Source organism: Toxotes jaculatrix, chromosome 2 (genome assembly GCF_017976425.1).
Source record: "Toxotes jaculatrix isolate fToxJac2 chromosome 2, fToxJac2.pri, whole genome shotgun sequence".
NCBI classification, from domain to species: domain Eukaryota; kingdom Metazoa; phylum Chordata; class Actinopteri; family Toxotidae; genus Toxotes; species Toxotes jaculatrix.
This window is the reverse complement of record NC_054395.1, coordinates 21,099,184-21,118,350: the sequence shown is the minus strand read 5'-3', so window position 1 is coordinate 21,118,350 and position 19,167 is coordinate 21,099,184. Positions and strand designations below refer to the sequence as shown.

Below are 19,167 nucleotides of genomic sequence, written 5' to 3'. Positions count from 1 at the left end.
TCCTCACAATGCTTTTTTTGCAACAAAGAAAAGCTCTGCACCAGTGATAATTCTGTCAGAACCAACAGTTTTGGCGGTCATAAATCAAACTTTAATCACTCAAATCAAACTGTGATCCCATCACCTTTTGAGGTGAGGTCATAAAGATAGCTGCAAACAATTATTATTACCAGCTGCAAAACCGTGGCTGATATTGTGAGTGCTTGTACCTTGTGAGTCTGTGCATGTGTCAGTCGGTCCTGGAGACACCTGCTCCAGCAGGAACTACCACAAAGGCAGTTTTGAGTAATTTCACAGGTATATAATGCCATATTATGTTTATTTTCTTATTGTTTAATCATATGGCTGTCATGTTTGTGAATGTCTTGAAGTCATTTACCTAGCTACTTTCTGCATTTGCTTTCTGTAAAGGGGTAAAACGGGTAAAACAGTGACGTCACGCTTTCTCTCGCTTAATAAATAAAGACGAATTGGTGGTGATGGTATCTTCTTCATCTTGAGGGATGTTCAACATGTATTTTTCAAAATGAAAACTAAACTGTCTTTCCAATACACTTGACCAGTTTTTGTCTTTTGCCTGCAGTCTGCCTCTGGTGTGATCTGCTGAGGGTTTCAAGCATAAAACAACCGGCAGGGGAATTTCATATTACTTTCAAAAGACTCCACATCTGCACAATAAGAGCCAGGTCTAACTCATATCAAGTATAGTTGTTTGCAGAAAGACAGGAGGTTTAGAAGCTGAAATTTTCATTTTACCTGCTGAAAGATGGAATGAGAAAGTTTTTTAGTGATTTCTAATGATACTTGGCAGCATGGCCCATCTTCAAGAAGTTCATGTTAGTCCAGGAGACGTCTTACAAGAGCCTAAGTGGTTCCCAGACATGTACTGAGGTTTGGTATGGGAGTTTTCATGACACGATGTTCCCTTTTAAGCGTGACTGAACCTTGTGGGTGTTTTACTAGAAAGTTTCTGTGCCTCAGGGAAAGTGTTTCATTATATCATCATCCTACTCTTCTGAACTGTAGGAAACGTTCTGTTTTCTGGTCAAAGACGTTAAAGAATAAGAGAGTTCTCATGTTCACTGACAGCATCCCTTAAATCTATTTGGAAGCACCTTTACATTTAGAGTCATGTAAAAAGAATGTTTGTGTAACTTTGTTGACACTGTTTTGCACATTTCTATGTTTAATTTTTAAAAGTCTGTTTGAAGTGACTCGCAGGCCTGGAGATTGTTTCAAAAGTCAGTTGCTAGGCCTGAGGACAGCTGAATTTGGATGCTGGTGTCTCTCACAGTCATTAACTTGAGAGTGTTGAGTAGTTGACTGAGCACATGCAGGTGCACAGGAGGCGGGGGGATGCTCTGTGATCTTTTGTTACCATTTTCGCATGGCTTCCCTCAACATGAGTTTGAATGGGCAAAACAGAGGGAGGGGGAGGGAGTCACAGGTGTGGAAAAAAAGGGCATCTAAATGGTGCTGAGTTAAAGAAAATCCACTCAGTGCAGTCACAACTTCTGCTACAACACAATGCAACAAAACAACATAAGGTAAAACAGACCACTGATTTTTTTTTTTCCGTTCGGACTATCATCTGCAGTTGGCATCATATCATGCCAGTGTTTTCATAAATCTTTTGATACTGGTCAACCAGGGCTGAGAGAGAGATTACTCAAATCTGTGTGGGCGTTAAGCCACATCTGCACATAAAACCAAGGTAAGCTACTTAAAGTAAGGATGCAGTCAAAAGCATCACATTTAGCCTCCAATAGTTTATCCATATGCAGATCTACCCACACACACATACAACATCAATCTTATCTATACACCTAATGACACTGTTTTTCACCATTTTGTATTTTGTATCGTTGTTTTGGTGAAGTATTCATGAAGGAATCTAATAAGCCAGTAAATACAGTCTTGGCAGAAACAGATGTGAGGAATGTGTGTTGAAAACATAAGCGTAAGTGAGCTGAAATGATGGATCATGTAGCTTCGCTTCATCTTAACTACACTGCAGCTTTTGCAAAGGATGTTATCAAGACATGTAAAGGCACTTCTCACCAGCAGTGGCTGGGGAGTAAGCAGAGATGCACCCACAAAGGCCATTACACCAGGATGCTGTGTTGTGAACTGGAGGTGAGTGAAAGGCAGGAGGAGGTGCGAAGAAAGAGTTAACTGCATAAAGGGGAAAGATAAACACATTACTGCCTCGCTAGTCGCCGCGAGTAACATAATGAACTCCTAATCGCTGCTGAGGGTGTAATTCATCTATGAAATCAGCAGCAAATTGAGATGAGGAAAATCAGTTTCTGATCCATCTCATGCGGTAGCTTAGCAGGAAGGATATTGAACGGTGCGCCTCTCAAAAGGTTAGGAGTAACACTTTCCTGTCAGCATCGATATTCTGTCAGAGGAAAACTTCCCCTCCGCTCTGTCTTGTACACACGGCCTGCCAAGCAGTACGCACAGCTCATGAGTCCAGCAGATGAATGCATCTGTATTCTGCCCAGTGCTGGTCAGATAAGCAATGACTAGCACAGAAGGTCAAAATGTCATATTCTCAATCAACTCCAGTAGCACCCAGTGTCAAATGCTTTGTTGAGTGGAGCGCAGCTGTCAGGAGATGGAATGTTTTGAATCAAACTTCAATTTACCCCCCCCATTTCTTCTTGCCTTCCTCCTCATCCTCGTCTTCCTCCACGCCCTTGACCTGCTTGTCTCTCTCTACAGAATAAGGCTTAATAGTATACAGTATTTTGACCCTTAGGTGTGAGAGCTAAGATAATGGCATCTGGAGCTGCGGGCACCCCCATGCGCATCACTCCTCGGGCATTTCAGGATTCTGGTGCTTAACATCAACTCTTCCTCCGACTTTATATCCCTCTTTCTGTCTTTATTGGTCCTACTGTGGGTTTCCATGCACATCGGAACCATATGAATACGAAATCAAAAGAAAATGAACCAATAACTTACACAGTCACAAAATGTGTGTGCGCTCCCTTTATGTACTGTCTGAGTTTCCATTTTGTGTGTGCAAAAACTATGCATGTGTGCATGTGTTTGGACAAGATAAAAACAGGGCCGATGGAATGAAAGGGAAATTTGCGAGAGGAGAGAGAGAGGCAGAGAGAGGGGTGGTGACAGACAGAGAGAGAAAACAAAAGAGAAAGAACAGACTCACCTTTTCTGCCGACTGGGCCGTGCCAAAGAAAATCGGGATGAAGGCCAGCCAGACTATGCAAGTGGTGTACATAGTGAAGCCAATGGGCTTGGCTTCATTGAAGTCTTCTGGTACGTCCCTTGTCTTGATGGCATAGATGGTGCAGGTCACCATCAACAGAATGCTGTAGCCCAGTGAGCAGATTATCTGTAGATCTGTGATGTCACACTTCAGCACACCGCGGGCCAGCATGGGGTTAATGGTTTTCTGCTCATCGTAGTCGATGATGGTGTTTGGTGGGTCCACAGCGAACCACACCAGCACGCCCAGCAGCTGAACACAGATCAGACTGGAAGTGATGGCGATCTGGGAGGTGGGACTGATGAAACGCGGGGCCGTGACCGTCTGCTTGCCCTGCTCGAAGATCCGGTAGATACGGTTGGTCTTGGTGAGCAGTGCGGCGTAGCTGATGCACATACCCAGGCCCAGGAAGATCCTCCTGAAGGCACACACGGCCACGTCAGGCTTGGCGATCATGAGGAAGGTGATGATGTAACACAGAAAGATGCCCGTTAGCAGCACGTAGCTCAGCTCTCTGCCCGACGCCCGCACAATGGGTGTGTCATTGTAACGTACGAAGGTCGCCATGACGAAGATGGTGGCAATGATACCAAGCATAGCCAGGAAGACGGGGATTATCGCCCAGGGAGAGTGCCACTCCAGCTTGACAATGGGGATGGGCTGGCAGGTGGTTCTGTTGGGGCTGGGCCTCATGTTATAGGCACACAGTCTGCACGAAGTCTCATCGTACTGATACTGGTAGCCATCACATAGCTCACAGTGCCAGCAGCATGGCATGCCCTTTACCCTCTTCTTCCTCTCTCCAGTTTTGCAGGGCAGACTGCACACAGAGATAGGCACTTCCTGCTCCCCATCTGGCCACTGAAGCTCCTCCAGCTGGGAGAGAGATGACACACAGCACAGGAAGAGAAGGTTAGCAACAAACAGATAAGCCAGAGGCACCACTAAAGATAAGAAAGAATGTGGATAGTGAGAAATACCTGAAATTTAGAAAACATTCATATACTGCTCCAACATCAACTACTAATTATTATATTCTCATGAAACCACATTCTTTGCAGTAACAAAGCACAATACAATCTTTGTAAACAGCTAAAAACAACATAGTCAAAAAAAACTCAAAAAACAATTAATCTAATATAGTACATCTTTCTTGCCAATTTCTTAGAGGGATTGCCTTTTTTAATACGTTAAAGTAATTGAAATCACCATGCAACAGAACTTACCTTTGTGAAATAAAAAAAAACACTGTGAAATGCAAAAGACATTATGTTTTAATACGGGAGCCAGTGAGGTATGAAATATGTGATGAGAAGGAAGGAGAATGGGAGCTGGGACTGCAAAATGCCTCTTTTAGACTTTGCGGAGCTATTTCTATTTATGATCTTGTCATCAAAATGAAAAGTGCAGCATACAGACGCACTGAGGAACTATCTGGAACTGCAATCCAAAAAACGCCCTGGGGTGATTCATGATTTAAGCCCAAACTATAGTTTCAACGTACAACTCAGCCTAAAAAAGCCATGAAGAAATGGAATTTTTAAGGACTCTTACATATTTTGTTAGGGTGTTAAAAAAGCTTTCATAAAACTCTGAGCTGATCGTTTGATTTATGAAAGTGTACTGATCCGTGGCTTTAAAAACACCGGAAGATTAAAGAGACTCCAGCATGGTTTAGGCAGTTTCACAGCAATGTGCAGAGCCAGCCATCAAACCAAAATAAATAAAGTGGAGTTCAACAAACAAAAGGCATTGAAATATGAAAATCAGTTTAATAGTGGTAAAATTATTAAACATTTTTTATTGTCTTCTAAAACTGCTGATATCACAGATTTAAATGGTGTTTTGAGAGAACGAGTCTCCAACTGCCTGCATTAAAATCTGAACAGCATAGCATAAAATAAAAGATGAACAGGGATTCAATTTTGTGATGATTTCTGTTGATGTGAAGTGAATTCATGACTTTTGGTAAGTGTAGGCTCTTTCTTGCTGAGAGTGAGCTGAGAAAATTGATCCCACTCTCACATCCATCTGTTGAATATGAAGCCACCACCAGGAGACAGTTAGCTTAGCTTAGCATGAAGACTGGAGGTAAATGCCAGCCAATACAAACCACCAGCAAATCTAAAACTCACTAATTAGTGAGTGTTATATTTTGTGTGATTAATCCATATAAAAACTGACTGCTGGTTGCCTGGAAATGTCACAGTGACTACATGACTCCGGGAACACTCCAAGAAACAGTCTGGCACATAACCCCTGTAAAACCATAACTTTTTTTTTTTTTTTTTTACATTTCACAAACAACAAACAAGACATGACATGCTAATTAGTGAGTTTTAGAGGTGCAGTAGTCACTCTTCAACATAAACATCAGCAGATTAAAAACACCAGGTGCAAGTAGCATCACAACATGAGTCCAGCTAAGGATACAAAGCCTCCTCCTAATGTGGGAACTTCTAATAATTGTAGATACAGAGCTGCAGCTTTGCAACACACACACACACACACACACACACACACACACACACACACACACACACACACACACACACAGTGTGTGTGTGTTGTGTGTACCTGTATGACACATGGGTTGTTTCTGTGGTGTCTGGGTAGATTATCATCTGCCATTTATCTGGGGGCATGAAGGTGCCATTTGTTATTTGGACAATGAATGGTGCTCTCTGGAAAACCTCCCGATTACACACAGTGTGGAAACAGTAATGAGACCAACAGCTCTGTTTCCATGGAGACCAGAAGCAAGATTTTTTGACACCTTGGACTTGTACGGTTGCTATGGTTTTCATTTCGGTTTTGCTATAGTTGTTAATTTTACAGTTAATTTGAGCTTTTGTCAGCTGGAACAGCGTTACATTGAACTTTTTTTATCCATGATCGCAAAGTGTATCAGGATGCTCGTTGGAGGGTGACCTTTGGATTTCTCTTTATGTGTTAGTGAACATAGTAATACCTATTGCATTGGAACATAATTGTATTATAACACCATTTGGTTTGTAATCACACTAGAACAGAATGAAGCATCTCCAGCAGCAGACATTGTTCCACCTGTGCTATCAAATCCATTCAGTTGAGTTTAATTCTTGTGATCCAGAGAGCCATTATGCAAATGTTAACTCATCTGTATGTAAATGTCATGTTTTTTTTTTTTTTTTGGATTCTAAGTTACATAGAAAAACATAGAAATTTCAGCTCAGGTTTCATCATGTCACACAGTATGTGTAATTTCAAGTCAGTGCTGCACCTACTATTAATATTAGACAGTTTGTTTGTTTTTTGCAGGTGAATTAAAGCTATTTAAAGATCCCATGAAATGAAAGATGCCTCATTCATGTTGTTATCCCATGGGTTCGATTATCTTTTGGATATGTCACAAATGCCAAATAATTTACATAGTCACATATTTTTTTTTTTATTACAATCCTTCCATTTTCTTGTAAAGTAGAAAGCTTTTCTATGATTTATCTTGCACTCTGGGCTCTACCTTAAATTTCATCAGATAAAATGTGATCATAGATTTTTAGTTCCATCATGAACAGTAAAACCTGCAGGAAAGCAGCCGTGCACCAGGGGCAACATGGGAGGTGTGTATTTAGGTGTCAGTTTCTAACAGCATCAACATCTCTCAGCAGCTCCCTGCTGCCAAAGACTGAACATATATGGGCCGACACTTGGGTTAAAAACATGTTCTTTCTCTTCCTCCCACTCTCCTTCGCCGTCAGTCCTCCAGCCTATGCAGTGGGAGAAGAGTGATCTCTCACAACAGAGTAAGAGCTAACTTCACTGCTTTCTTTCTACTTTCTTCTTTTTTAATGTTAGACTCTCAAATTAAAATCTCTTCTGATGTTTTAGACCTGCCCCAACATGCTTTTACAGGTAGAAACATATCAAACCCTTTTTAATAGCACACAAAATGTGACAGACTAAAATTACCACCTTTTATCCTCCTTCACGCGCTCATTTTAAAATCTTCTCTTGGTTTAATTGCATGTTTTTTTCTCTTCTTAAAAGCACCTGTTGGGCCACTGATAACCTTTGAGAAAAAGCACATTTCAAGTGCAACTATAGAAACTTGTTTTATTAAATAAAGTATAAAAGTATGTTCATGTAGGAAAGTGGACTATGTTATATTATTATTGGGTTTCAATGGTAGGCAACACATCAGATAAATATGTATGAACATGTTTGTACATTCATAGTTGGAGGCAAATATCACACCTGAGAAATTCTGGGAGATTTATGTGAAGAGTAACACTTTCTTTTTCTTGCTAAATTGCACAAACAGATTCAATTTCTGCACCTAAAATACATCAATTAGGCTGAAAGTAAAACATGTCTGCACCTGAGCTCTCTCCGTATTTGAGATGCAAAATATGTGCACCCCCTTGTCACATAAGAGATTTCAATTTTGGGAAACACAAAAAAGTCTTCATGCTAGTAAATCTTTTTGCATCGCTGAGTGTAGATATCCTGTTGAGATACAAGTATACAAACAACATTTGAAATTGGGTGTCTGTTGTCTGTGTTCTCAGTAAAAGAAAATTGTCATACCCTGAGCTGGAGGGTCTCCACCCACTGTCCCACCACCTTATACTCTGGGGTGGAGGAATTGCTCATCTGGAACTGGAACAGGTCATAGCGTCCTGGAGCATCGCCATTCTTGTTAAACACAACAGAGGTGCCGGCGCTGCCTGTACAGAGCAAGAGAGAGAAAATGCGGCAAAAGGACAGCAGAATAGAAACGTGTTAGGCACTGGAATGACAGAGTACGGCACCTCGTCTAATAAGAGAAAAACATGAACTTTTAACCCTGTGCATCTTCCTGTGTGGTGGCCTACATGGACCACACAATAGACCACAGAGTGTGTTCCTCCAAACATCATGACCTATATCTTGAACCTTCAGGATAATTAGCAACAGGGAAGCAAGCTCCCTACTGACCAATATAGCACTTTCTCATCTGCTTCCTATGCATCATCATGGCTGCACAATGGCCACTAGAGGAATATATTTTCACATTCAAAACACGGCAAGACGTGTGGACTCTCAGCTGCACTCTAATATCATAAATTGGCTGCTGTTTAAAATGAGCGCACACCTCCTCGGGTTAAAAGTAATGCATTTCTGTCACACAGTGGACAACAACAGGAGATGTAGGGAGGATAAACAGGTCAGCCAAAGCATCATACGGTACCCATCTGCTCTCAGTGTGGAGCAGCCTGTCTCAAGCAGAGCCCTGAAGATTTCACTAATTAGCTTTGAGAGGACTGCGGACACCTGAAACATAACGCATGAGAAAAAGAGGTTTTTAAATGTGCATTTGTGTGAACTCTCAAGCCTGTCAGTTGTGTCTACACCAGTATTTGCGTGGATGCGTGCACGTCACTCAATAATACGAGCCTCATGACTGCAAAGTGTGTGCAAGATAGTGTGTTAATTCAGATGTCACTCAACATGAGATCGCCCTCGCAGCCGAGAATGTTGAATGGCATTAATGGGGAAAAATGGTTGCACTTTATTTTAAACATGAGGTCTGCATTGTTGATGAGGTCATCTCTGCCATCCCACAATCCTGGGAGAGAATGAAAAACGGCTGCATTTTACAAGTCTGTTCACCTTGGCACTGCATACAGTAGTTCATCAGCACAAATGGAGATACCATTTTTGAAATGGGACGGGGGGAGTCTGATGACACTTGGCATGGGAATTAAGTACTTTAATAGCTCTGGCTATAAAAAGTGTAGAGAAAGCACCAGGAGCATACGTCCAAAACACTTTTGGGAACATGTTGTCTTTTGTATCTAGAACAGAGCTCGTGGCTTTTGGATGCAAGGCCGCTGCACCTTTTCCTTAGTTTTCAGCCAGATGGGAATTTCATCTCCCTCCAGTTTTTTTTTCCAAGGACATTTGTCATTGAACATTCTACAAAAGTTTCAGGGCTAAAGACTCTTGTAAAACAAGAAAGGCAGAGAAAAAAAACCCCATTTCAGGCCAGAGAGTAAGGGGCCATTTTAATAAAATACTGCGAACAAGCACCCAAATTTTCCTTTTTGACTTTGTGACACTCTTGTGCATTTCAAATGTCGGTATATAAGACTTAAAGTGTCCATTTCCATGTTGATGCAGAGCCACAAATCTCTCACTATCTGCTGTTATGCAAAGTGACAGCACACATATTCCACATTAACGATACGGAAATGGCACCACTGGAATCATTTGACCCATCTCACTTTCCATTTGAAAGTAAAACACTAATTCATGTGTCGGCACAGAAAATGAAACTGGATGGGTGTTCAAAATTAATTCAACTGCACTTGTGAAGCCCACAGTGAAAACTCTCTCAATATGAAAACCAGACCGGTGGGTGGCAGTCACCGTCCTGTCACTTTTGCTTCCACCAAACAGACGGCAGACTTGTTGACACAGCGTATAAAGATGTTGACAAGGTATTGACTCCTGTGAGCAATAGCTGTGACAGGGTTACCATTCTTACTCCACGCCCCAGCAAAAAAATACAGCTTACACAAATACACAAACACACAAAATCATTCAGTAAAGTGACATGAGTGATTGGGCACTTGGCGCTCTTCAGCTTTAGAGCAAATAATTAAGTGGTGTTTCTGCGTGTGGAGATAAAAAGGCATTAGAAATTCCTTTCTATTTTCTATTGGCTGATATTTTCAAGGGAACAAAATGGTCTGTGTAGACTCCTCAGTGAGAGCGCTGTCTAAGATGAAAGATTTATGCATTTGCATGTGGCTCGGAACTAAGACATGACAAAAGTGCACTGCTGCTGTGCTGTGCCGAGCAGTGTGGGTGGACTGGGGATCCACTGCTGTGTTTCTCTCGCATCATTATTCTCTCCTTTTTTTCTACCTCTCACCCCTCAGCTCTGTGACTCCGGCACAGTGGGGAGATCAACAAAGGAGGCTTACACTCCTTCACTCGCAAATTCTCAAACATACATTAGCAGTGGCACATACACAGGATAATGTGCGCGGTTCCAGTCTAAATGCAGTGCATTTACTGCAAGGGGCAATAAGATATGCCTGGTGGAGCCACAACAGCAAAACCTTCACTCGCCAGTTAGAAAGGTTTGAGAGTATAATAGCAAGACAGGAAGAGGGAGAGGAGAGGGAGAAGGAAGGGGTCTTATTTTTGACTCAGGTGAAATGAACCACCGTCTTTGACAGAGCCACACTGAGGTAAATGTTTTTCAAAAGCTGAAAATCCCGAAAAGTCAGCACAAGCCCAGATGGTTCTCGAGACCGAACAGCAGATTCTCAAACCCATGCATAAAACTGCACTTAGTTAAGGTCTCATTGAATTTTTAGCACTGCTCAGGAGGAATGCGTAGAGTCTGTTGCTTTAGATCCACCATAAAATCCGAGGGCTTCTCGCCTGCTGGGACTCTGCACTGCTGCCATAGCGACAGTGTAAGACAAAGGTGGGCAGCTCTTTAGCCTTTAGCTCAATGACAGAAGTTTGCTTTCACACATTTCTGTACATAAGTAATTGTAAAGAGTAACTGCTGCAATGCTTAGACCAAACTAGTAACAACAAAATATGAAATGTACACTATCAGAACACAAACCTCTAATGAATGAAGATAAATGTAAAGCATGATGTCCCTTGTTATAATTTCAACCTATAAAAGAATAAGTCACCTCCAGTGTGCCTTGGATGACATTTTCCTTTATTATGGTGACCATGGGCACTGTACTTTATTTTGAGTCAGTTCCATATACACTGCCCTGCTGCAGTAAACACTCGCTCTAGCACCAAATGTGTATTAATCTGCAACTGAAAACAGTCCCCAACAGAAGCACAATTTACTCCTGTTTAAGTCACATCAGCTTGTTTTTGTGAATTACTTGGTTTCTTACAAAATACATGAATAAATAAATGAGATATTTGTGACCCATTTGTAAGGAGTTATGTCTTCAGTGAGAGCAAATTGAAGCTATAGACAAGGTAGGGAAATCAGAAAGTATTGCAAGATGGACTACTGCATTTGGTCTTTTCACTATTTATTTATGTATTTATTTATTTATTTTTTAGCCTTATGCGATATATAAAGCCAGTAGAAATTTCATAGGCTGGTTCCAGACCTTTGAATCACTGCCAACATCTTCGATTTTTTCAGCGATTCAAGTACGTCTGGTGTTGTATGAAAAAAAAAGAAGAGGAAGAAGAACCAATCAGAGCTTTGTAGACAGGATTAAGAATGGAGATGAAGGGTTAAAGCACTCTAGAATAAAGCTGTGTCATATGCTGTGTCATATGGTAAGTGTCATATGGTAAGTGCATAAACACTGCAAAGCAACAAGTGCCCCTGTATGGAGAAGAAAAAAAAAACAGAATACAAGCCAAAATAGCCCTTTTCATGTGCTATGGCCTTTTTCTATTGTGAAAGGGAAACTTTTGTGAACCAGTATTGCAAAACCTGTGCTTTTTGAAGAGGAACAGGAGTAAGCCACATGGTCAATCAATCCACTCTTTAGCTTCATACATTCCAAGTCATTTGAGTGTATCTCTTGAAGTAGTGCAATTTGAACATCTTGCTTTTTTCAGCTGAGCTAAGAGCCCTTTTACACTTTATAGGGTATTTCAATCCTTTAAGTGAAGTAACTTTGATTGAAATCATGGTAACACAACTTCAGCATCATACCCTCAAGAATTACTTTGCTGTTTATTTTGTATTTCGATTTTACACATGGTGGAATCTGAAATGAATAATCTTCAACTCTGGGCATTGAAAAGGGGCATTGTGAGACGAAAACACAAAAGTGTAGTACACACACCAGCATTTAATGACAAAATAAAGTAAAAAACAAAGATCATAGCCTAGGGCATGCAATACTAAGAGAAGTTTAACTAACAAAGAACAGAAAAAGGCTATTCTCACCCAAGAAGAAAAGCTAACCCAAACACTAAAGGCCATATTAAGAAACTGATCACGCTCTGTTGATATTAATGACAATGTAGCAAAAAATCTACAGTAGGTATTCTTATATATTACTATTAAAAGTGGAGAGCTAGAGAAGTATACATTTCCCATGTATGCTATCAATACACATCACAGTGGAGTGTTATTTTTAATACTTGAGAAAAGAAACACGATGAGCTGGGTCCACCTCTAAAAGTAGGGCGATTTTCTGAGAAGATTATGCTGATTCCTTATTTTAAACCGCTGAATCTTATCCAGAACATTTTGTGAAGACACAGTGCACTTCAGAAGTGCCTCTAATGATCACTGGCTGACATACATGCCAGCGCATTTGTAATGACAAAGGTTCCTCTTGTTTTAAACTCATCTCCCATTTGGCTCTCTTCCTCCACTCACTGCTGCATTTGTCATTAATAGCTATTTGCCATTAATTGTTTAGTATCCTCCACATCACTTTCTGCACAGTGCTGAATTATGTAGAGGTTCAAGCTCTGGTAGACCCATAATATACTAATGGATGACAATTTCAAGGAAAAACCAAGATGAAGAGGCGGAATGTCTTCAAGAACCTCAAGCAACTCCACTTTTGATAACTTTTGGAAATACCATGACCTGGATGTCTGAGAATCTTTACAGACAAGGTGAAGTAAAGCGTTCAGCCACCACGTGCCGCCAGAACAGTTTCAATGTGCCTTAACACTGGTTCTACAAGTCTCTGAAACTCAGCTGGAGGGATGAACACCATTCCCCCAAAAGATGTCGATGATGTTTTGATGATGGTTACGGAGGATGCTGTCTAACATATTGGTCCAAAATCTGTCATAGTTGTTCAATTGGTTTGAGATCTGGTGACGGCAAAGGCCATTGCATATGATTCACATGATTTTCATACTCATCAAACCCTTCAGTGAGCCTTCGTGCCCTTTGGCTTTTATATCCAATACTCCTAGACAAAGTAGCAGTTAAAGGAATCGTTTGATACAAACAACAAATACACTTATTTGCTTTCTTGCCAAGAGTTAGCTGAGGAGACTGATACCAAGTAAAGTCTGTCTGGTTAAATATTTAGCAAGAAGATGATTAGCTTAGCTTTGGATAAAGACTAGAAACAGGAGGATCCAGCTAACCTGGCTCTGTCCAAGGGTTAAAAAAAAAAGTGCTTACCAGCACCTCTAAACCTAATGTATCAACATGTTATATCTTGTTTGCTTAAACCATTCAAAAACCAAAGTGTAAAAACCATGTGCAAGAGCAAATACCCAGCGACCAGCAGAGTAGTTGCTGCTAATGGCCAAGTAATAGTCGGTAAAACTGTATTTTGTATAGATTAAATAAACTAAAGGTCACATGTTAATTAGTAAGCTTTAGAGGTGTTTTCAGTCTTGGTGCTAAGCTCAGCTTCCTGGCTGCTGGCTCCAGCTGCATATTTATCATATAGATGTGAAAGTGGCATCCCTCATCTCACATGACTCCCAGCAAGGTAACAAAACTGTTCCTTTAACTAATGTAAAAGGGTCAGTTGGCTCATTTCAGCGAGAGAAAACATGATATTATTGCAAAGACATCACTGTTTTATCTCACTTACATTTATAGGCTGTTCACCCATAAGCCCATGAATGTTTACATATTCTTTTATTCTAGTATTAAATAATTAAATCTACAATTTGGTCCATTATTGTGGATCTCCACAATAGAGCTCGAAACATAATGGACAAAATATATTTCATTCTGTTCAATAAAACAACAGAACAGAGTATATCTGCAGTGATGATAAGACACCAGTTATCTAATTTTAACTTGCTCACTATAGTCAGCATGAGCTGTAAAATGTCCTCCGAAACTACAGTGGACAACATACACGATTTTGCTTCTCTTATCCACGCATTCTGTAGGCATCTGTTGTGTAGACTTCTACTATGTGTCACTCACCGTTGAAGCTGGTGTTACGTATGTACTTCAGCAGAGTCTTTCCTTCCGCAGACTCCATTTGTGGACAAATGCCAAGATGATCAGGACATAAGTCCCTCTGCATGTTGTGCAGAGCGTGGGCCATGGCGTAAACCGCGTCAATCACGAACTGTACCTTCCCCTCCTGCTCGTACTTGGAGTTGATGCCGATGCGCTCCTGGCCTGAGGGAAGAAAAAGAAGAGGAGGACTAACAACCAAATACACCATGGGCCATTAGACATCACATACTCTCAGCACTCCCCATCACCTCCAGCTTCATTTTTATTCCTCCATATACCATTTGCTGCCAGTTTGTTCAGTTTTGATTCTGAAGGAATTACACCTAAAGGGACGATGTGGCATAGGAAATAAGGAGACACATTTAATTCCCAAGTGGAAAATATCAAGCTGAGCTGTGAGACAAAGTGTTTGTGACAAATGCAGCAGATTCAGACTGAATTACTATGGTGTATGGCAGAGTAATAAGCTGCTAACAGTGGACGTCATTTGTCACACCCGCAAGGTGATGAAGATCACCATGAACTTTAGTAACATACTCTTCTACAGCGGCTTCCTGCTCTTTTATATCCTCCTCCCAGTGTACTGCCCTTTCACTATGGGCTGCTGTAAAGGTTTTGCCTCACGCTGCCAATACACCGTTTGAATTCATAATGCACAACCTCTGATGGATTTTTGTTTTTGCTACAAACTGAATTAGCGGTTTTATACTCCTGGTGGATAAAAGCTTCATTTCAAAGAGTGAGTGAAAATTATAACAACAAAAATATTACTGTTACTTTTAATAATAATCATCATCATCATTATCATGATCATCATCATTATAATTATAATTATAATATTCAAGCTCCCAGAAAAAAAAAATGTATCATCAAGAAAATAACGACAAATACTAAAAGACAATTTTCTCTTCAGTGATAGCTGTTCATAGTTCACATGGAGAGCTCACGGGAGGAGCAGATGATAGTTAGTAGGGCACATATAAGGATGTGGGAGACTTGCATAAACTGAAGGAGGTCAAAAGCAATCTGTGCTGACATTTCAGCCCATTTCTCAGAACTTAACATACATTTCAGCCCACACATAACGTTTTTGCTTATCTGAGCTCTGCATAGGGTACTCAATGGACAGTCTCTGAATGCAAAAGCCTCCTGTTACTATTTAACATTCATAAATATCAGCTCGGCTTGAGATATATATTAAAAAAAAGAGAATACAGTGACAGTAGTACAGACATTTTCAGAGGGACTGAAGAAAAGATAAAAGACATTTATAGTCGTTTTACAGAGGGTTTGTGGGGCTCACTAAGCAGGCGAGCATCTTCTGTCTTTGACGCATGACAAAAGATGCCAAACAGGAGATTATAAAGGAAACAAAATCCCTCAGCAAACAGTAATTTGTGTCACACTGCTATTACCGTCATCACGTATGCAGGCAAGATTAATACAGCATCCCACATCACAGGCATCATCCACATACATAATAAATGCAGTGCAATGCCTGTCACAATGCTGGCAGGCAGAGTTTAGGTAATAGGAGCATGCATCACCGTTAGCAACAACACTATCATTAATGCTACCAATGGTAATAAAGCAGAATGGGGGCATGAACAGTATTTACTTAGCTTTTTGTCATTTTCCCCAGTAATTTCCAACTTAAAGAAAGTGCACTCTGGCTCAGTGCAGTTAGAACAAACGTCCTAACTGTGCTGAGCTGTCAAGGTGACTGGGTTAAGGTGGAATAGAAGGAATATGGGATTTAAGAGTTATAGGACATTAGCCACAGGAGCAGACGGACTACAACTGTAGTATGACTAAGACCACGTGGTGCATTATTATTCTAATAATAAACTCTGCCTGTCCTGCACCCGCTGGGTGGAAACACCTGGTGTTAGACTTTCAGGCTGCTCTGCCGACAAGAGGCGTTGAATTAAAACCAACTGTCTATCTGCAGCTTCTAATGCGAACAAAGGGTCATGTTCACATTAACCTGATATAGGGAGGGTGAAATTACAAAGCATCTTTTAGTGTTTTACAGAAATATTCCTAATTTGTTCACGTCAGGACTCTTGTACCTGTGCATTTACGGCTGGTATCCTCTCTCTTCGAGGCACTGAGGAGCCTGCAGTCAAAGTTTTCTTCCCAAAACTCAGCAAACCACACGTTCCTGCGATTGTTCTCCAGGGTGAGCGCAGTAAAGTATTCATCAAACCCTGGGAACAGAGGAAAGAGGAGAATGGCTCAGTTCCGGACCAATTATCAACCAATTCAGACCTGGAGGAAATGAAGCGAAACTTGTGCAGCAGTGTGGTGGCGGTGGTGGTGTGGTGCTGGCCGCTAGGTACTGGAAGCACACCAGCAAGCACTACTTCATCAAAATTTGACCACGGTGGTTCCTCTTCCTCTCAAACCCCATGGAACTTTAATCACTTCTTTCATCTAGGAAATTACATTAATTAAAAAACAGGATGCATAATAAATAACGCAGGGATTGTAAATGGTGCCACAGCCTGTTGCCTCAGGCTGTGAGGTCCTGTAGGTGCTGAACAGGTTTTTTTCTTCACTTCATAAAATTGATTACAACAGAAGTGGATTGAAGGCATGATGTATTATCTTAATACTAATTTCAACAGGGCTTAGGTGCCTGTGTGAAGCGTTAGCTTGAGGAGGGATCATTTGCTGCAACAAAGCAGAAAGAAAGGCTGTATGCTGAATTTTGCCCTCTCGTTTGTGCAGCCTTACCACCCAATGTGGGTCAAGAGACTGAGCTGGAGCTAAACTGCACTGTGAGATTCACGGTGCGGTTTTTCTTAACACACAATTTTCTGTCTTGAGAAAAATGAATTTCACATTTTGAAGTCTCTCCGTCTGTGTCTTCACTCTCTGTTATCCAGTCATATCAGCTGAGTCGTGGGTAGAGGTGATAATGGCTAATCAGAGCTGAATGACTCAGCTGATTTTCTTTTCAAAAGACCATCAATGATGCATGGTGATTTAATAATATTCTTGCTACCTCCAGAGTGTACATTTGTCCTGGCTAGTCCTCCTCTAATTAAGGAACGCTTCATAAAACTCAGACTTTCAAATTTCCTCGATTGCAGTGATGAGTGGTTATTAGGACTGTGACACTGGACAGAACTTTAAATAGACGGTACATGCTGAGCATTTTCTATTTCTGGGGTGTATTTGTACATGTCCTGGCAAATGCAGCAGTATACTGTAATTAGCAGTATAATTTCCTCATTTGCTTCCTTTTTCTTGCGGGTGGCTGAAGTTTTAAAGAGAAATCCACTTCTAAGCACGTAAAAACAGGTGGCAATGATATTTCTTTTCGAGTTTATTCACAGAAAATTCTAAAAAATTATCAAAAGGGAAACACACAAATGCTTAATATTAAAAACCAAATTAAAGCTTTTTCCTCAGATCTTTCACTATGTGATCTTTTCAGCAGTGAGACAGAGAGATCAGTGACACCAATTTCTCCAGCAGAGAAACTGAGATTTTTGACCTTTTAAAGCAAGAAAAACCACATCAATATACATGTGATGTGTGCAAGAGGTGAAACAGTTACACTTACTGGATTCAGCATTTAATAGTAAAATAGCCAATTTGTCCAAACTGATTTTAGTCTGGTCATGTACAACCAACGGCCAAGTGTAACAACAAGGTCACACTAGCTCTCTGAGGACTGTTGAAAGTCATTCAGAGAAATGTAGAAAATTGCCAACTGAAGTAGAAATAGGTGAGACAGAGGTTGATGAAGTGGGTACAAAAAAAACAGGTACATAAAATTATGCCATCTCCCTTGAAATAGACTGAACATTACTCATTTTTGTCCAGTATATCATGTGTGCTTTATTGAGTGTACATTTTCTTCTGGCATTTCTACTGAATTTACATACATGGACGTGTGAATAAGTCGGACAAGAGGAAATGCTAAAAAATTTCAAATGTGTTCTTAAAGCTGCGCTAATCAGTTCTTTAGATTAACAAAGGATGAAATGTCTATGTTTAATGTGGAAGGGGTCGCTAACAGTGATGAACCACGAGAGAATTGTCACCTCACTTTGAAGTTTCCAACAGCTCTAAGGCACGTTTTAGCATTTTTTAGAGCATTGTTTTGGTTTTATGGCCTGCAACTTTCTCGGGAGTTACTAAAGACCAAAGACTGCCAAAAAGACAGTGAATATCAGAGTTGGTGGCCAGAAACACAACTTTAAATTAAGGGTCTGATCCGATTTTGCTGGATGTGTAAATAGCAATTGCAAGTTCACCATATCAATTTTGGAAGGTGATAATATGTAAGTGTTTAAAGCTTGTTTTTCAAGCCTTTGCCTTTTTTTTATTTTTTAGAAATTTATGAGGTCTAGTTTGGTGTGTAAATAATTACACAGACAAACAAAAAGACAATTAGTCCCAACAAAACAGCACAATAGAAAGAATACATGCAGTGTGAGCCTCTGTGTGTGCACTAGTGTGTCTGTACCTTTGATGGAGGAGCGTTTGGGCAGTATAGTGACTGCTCCCACTGCTACATCTTCAAGCTGGTGGATCGGACTGCTCTTGGCCCCCCAGCTGTCAGATCCAATCCACAGGAAATGGCCCACCTGATTGGCCCTCTTGGTGGCATTGAGAACTCCCCTGCAAGGACATCCATGTGTGAATTAGGTGAGAGCACAAGAGGTGTGTGCAATCTAATATCTATTACACAAAGGCACAGCTGGCTTTAAAGAGCTGTTTGGACATTACAGCCCTGTCATGTACACTCATTCTTCTCATTTTAAGGTGAGAAAGAAAGGAGGGAAACTACTGTTATTTTGTGTTAACTGACTTATGGTTTGTTTAGTGTTGAGCAAAGATATTATTTTTATCTCTCATTTAAAGATAACAGGGATGGTGGATACGAAGTTACAGTCATTAATCTCCATGTCTCTCACTCATCTTTTCCTTCCTTCATTTCACTCACACATCCACTTCTGGATTCGTCATACTG

General features: G+C 40.7%; 1 protein-coding gene across 3 annotated transcripts in view; it reads right to left on the bottom strand.

Moving 5' to 3' along the window:
* Window positions 1–19,167, bottom strand: part of LOC121190894 (metabotropic glutamate receptor 7-like) — a 57,170-nt gene that overhangs the window by 7,491 nt on the left and 30,512 nt on the right. For all 3 annotated transcript variants that reach the window (XM_041051928.1, XM_041051931.1, XM_041051933.1), the window contains exons 4-8: window positions 18,661–18,815; window positions 16,250–16,387; window positions 14,139–14,339; window positions 7,811–7,950; window positions 3,182–4,117 (exon numbers count right to left, since the gene is read on the bottom strand). In XM_041051928.1, coding sequence (XP_040907862.1) covers window positions 3,182–4,117; window positions 7,811–7,950; window positions 14,139–14,339; window positions 16,250–16,387; window positions 18,661–18,815 — 1,570 coding nt within the window. The remainder of the gene's footprint in view (window positions 1–3,181; window positions 4,118–7,810; window positions 7,951–14,138; window positions 14,340–16,249; window positions 16,388–18,660; window positions 18,816–19,167) is intronic.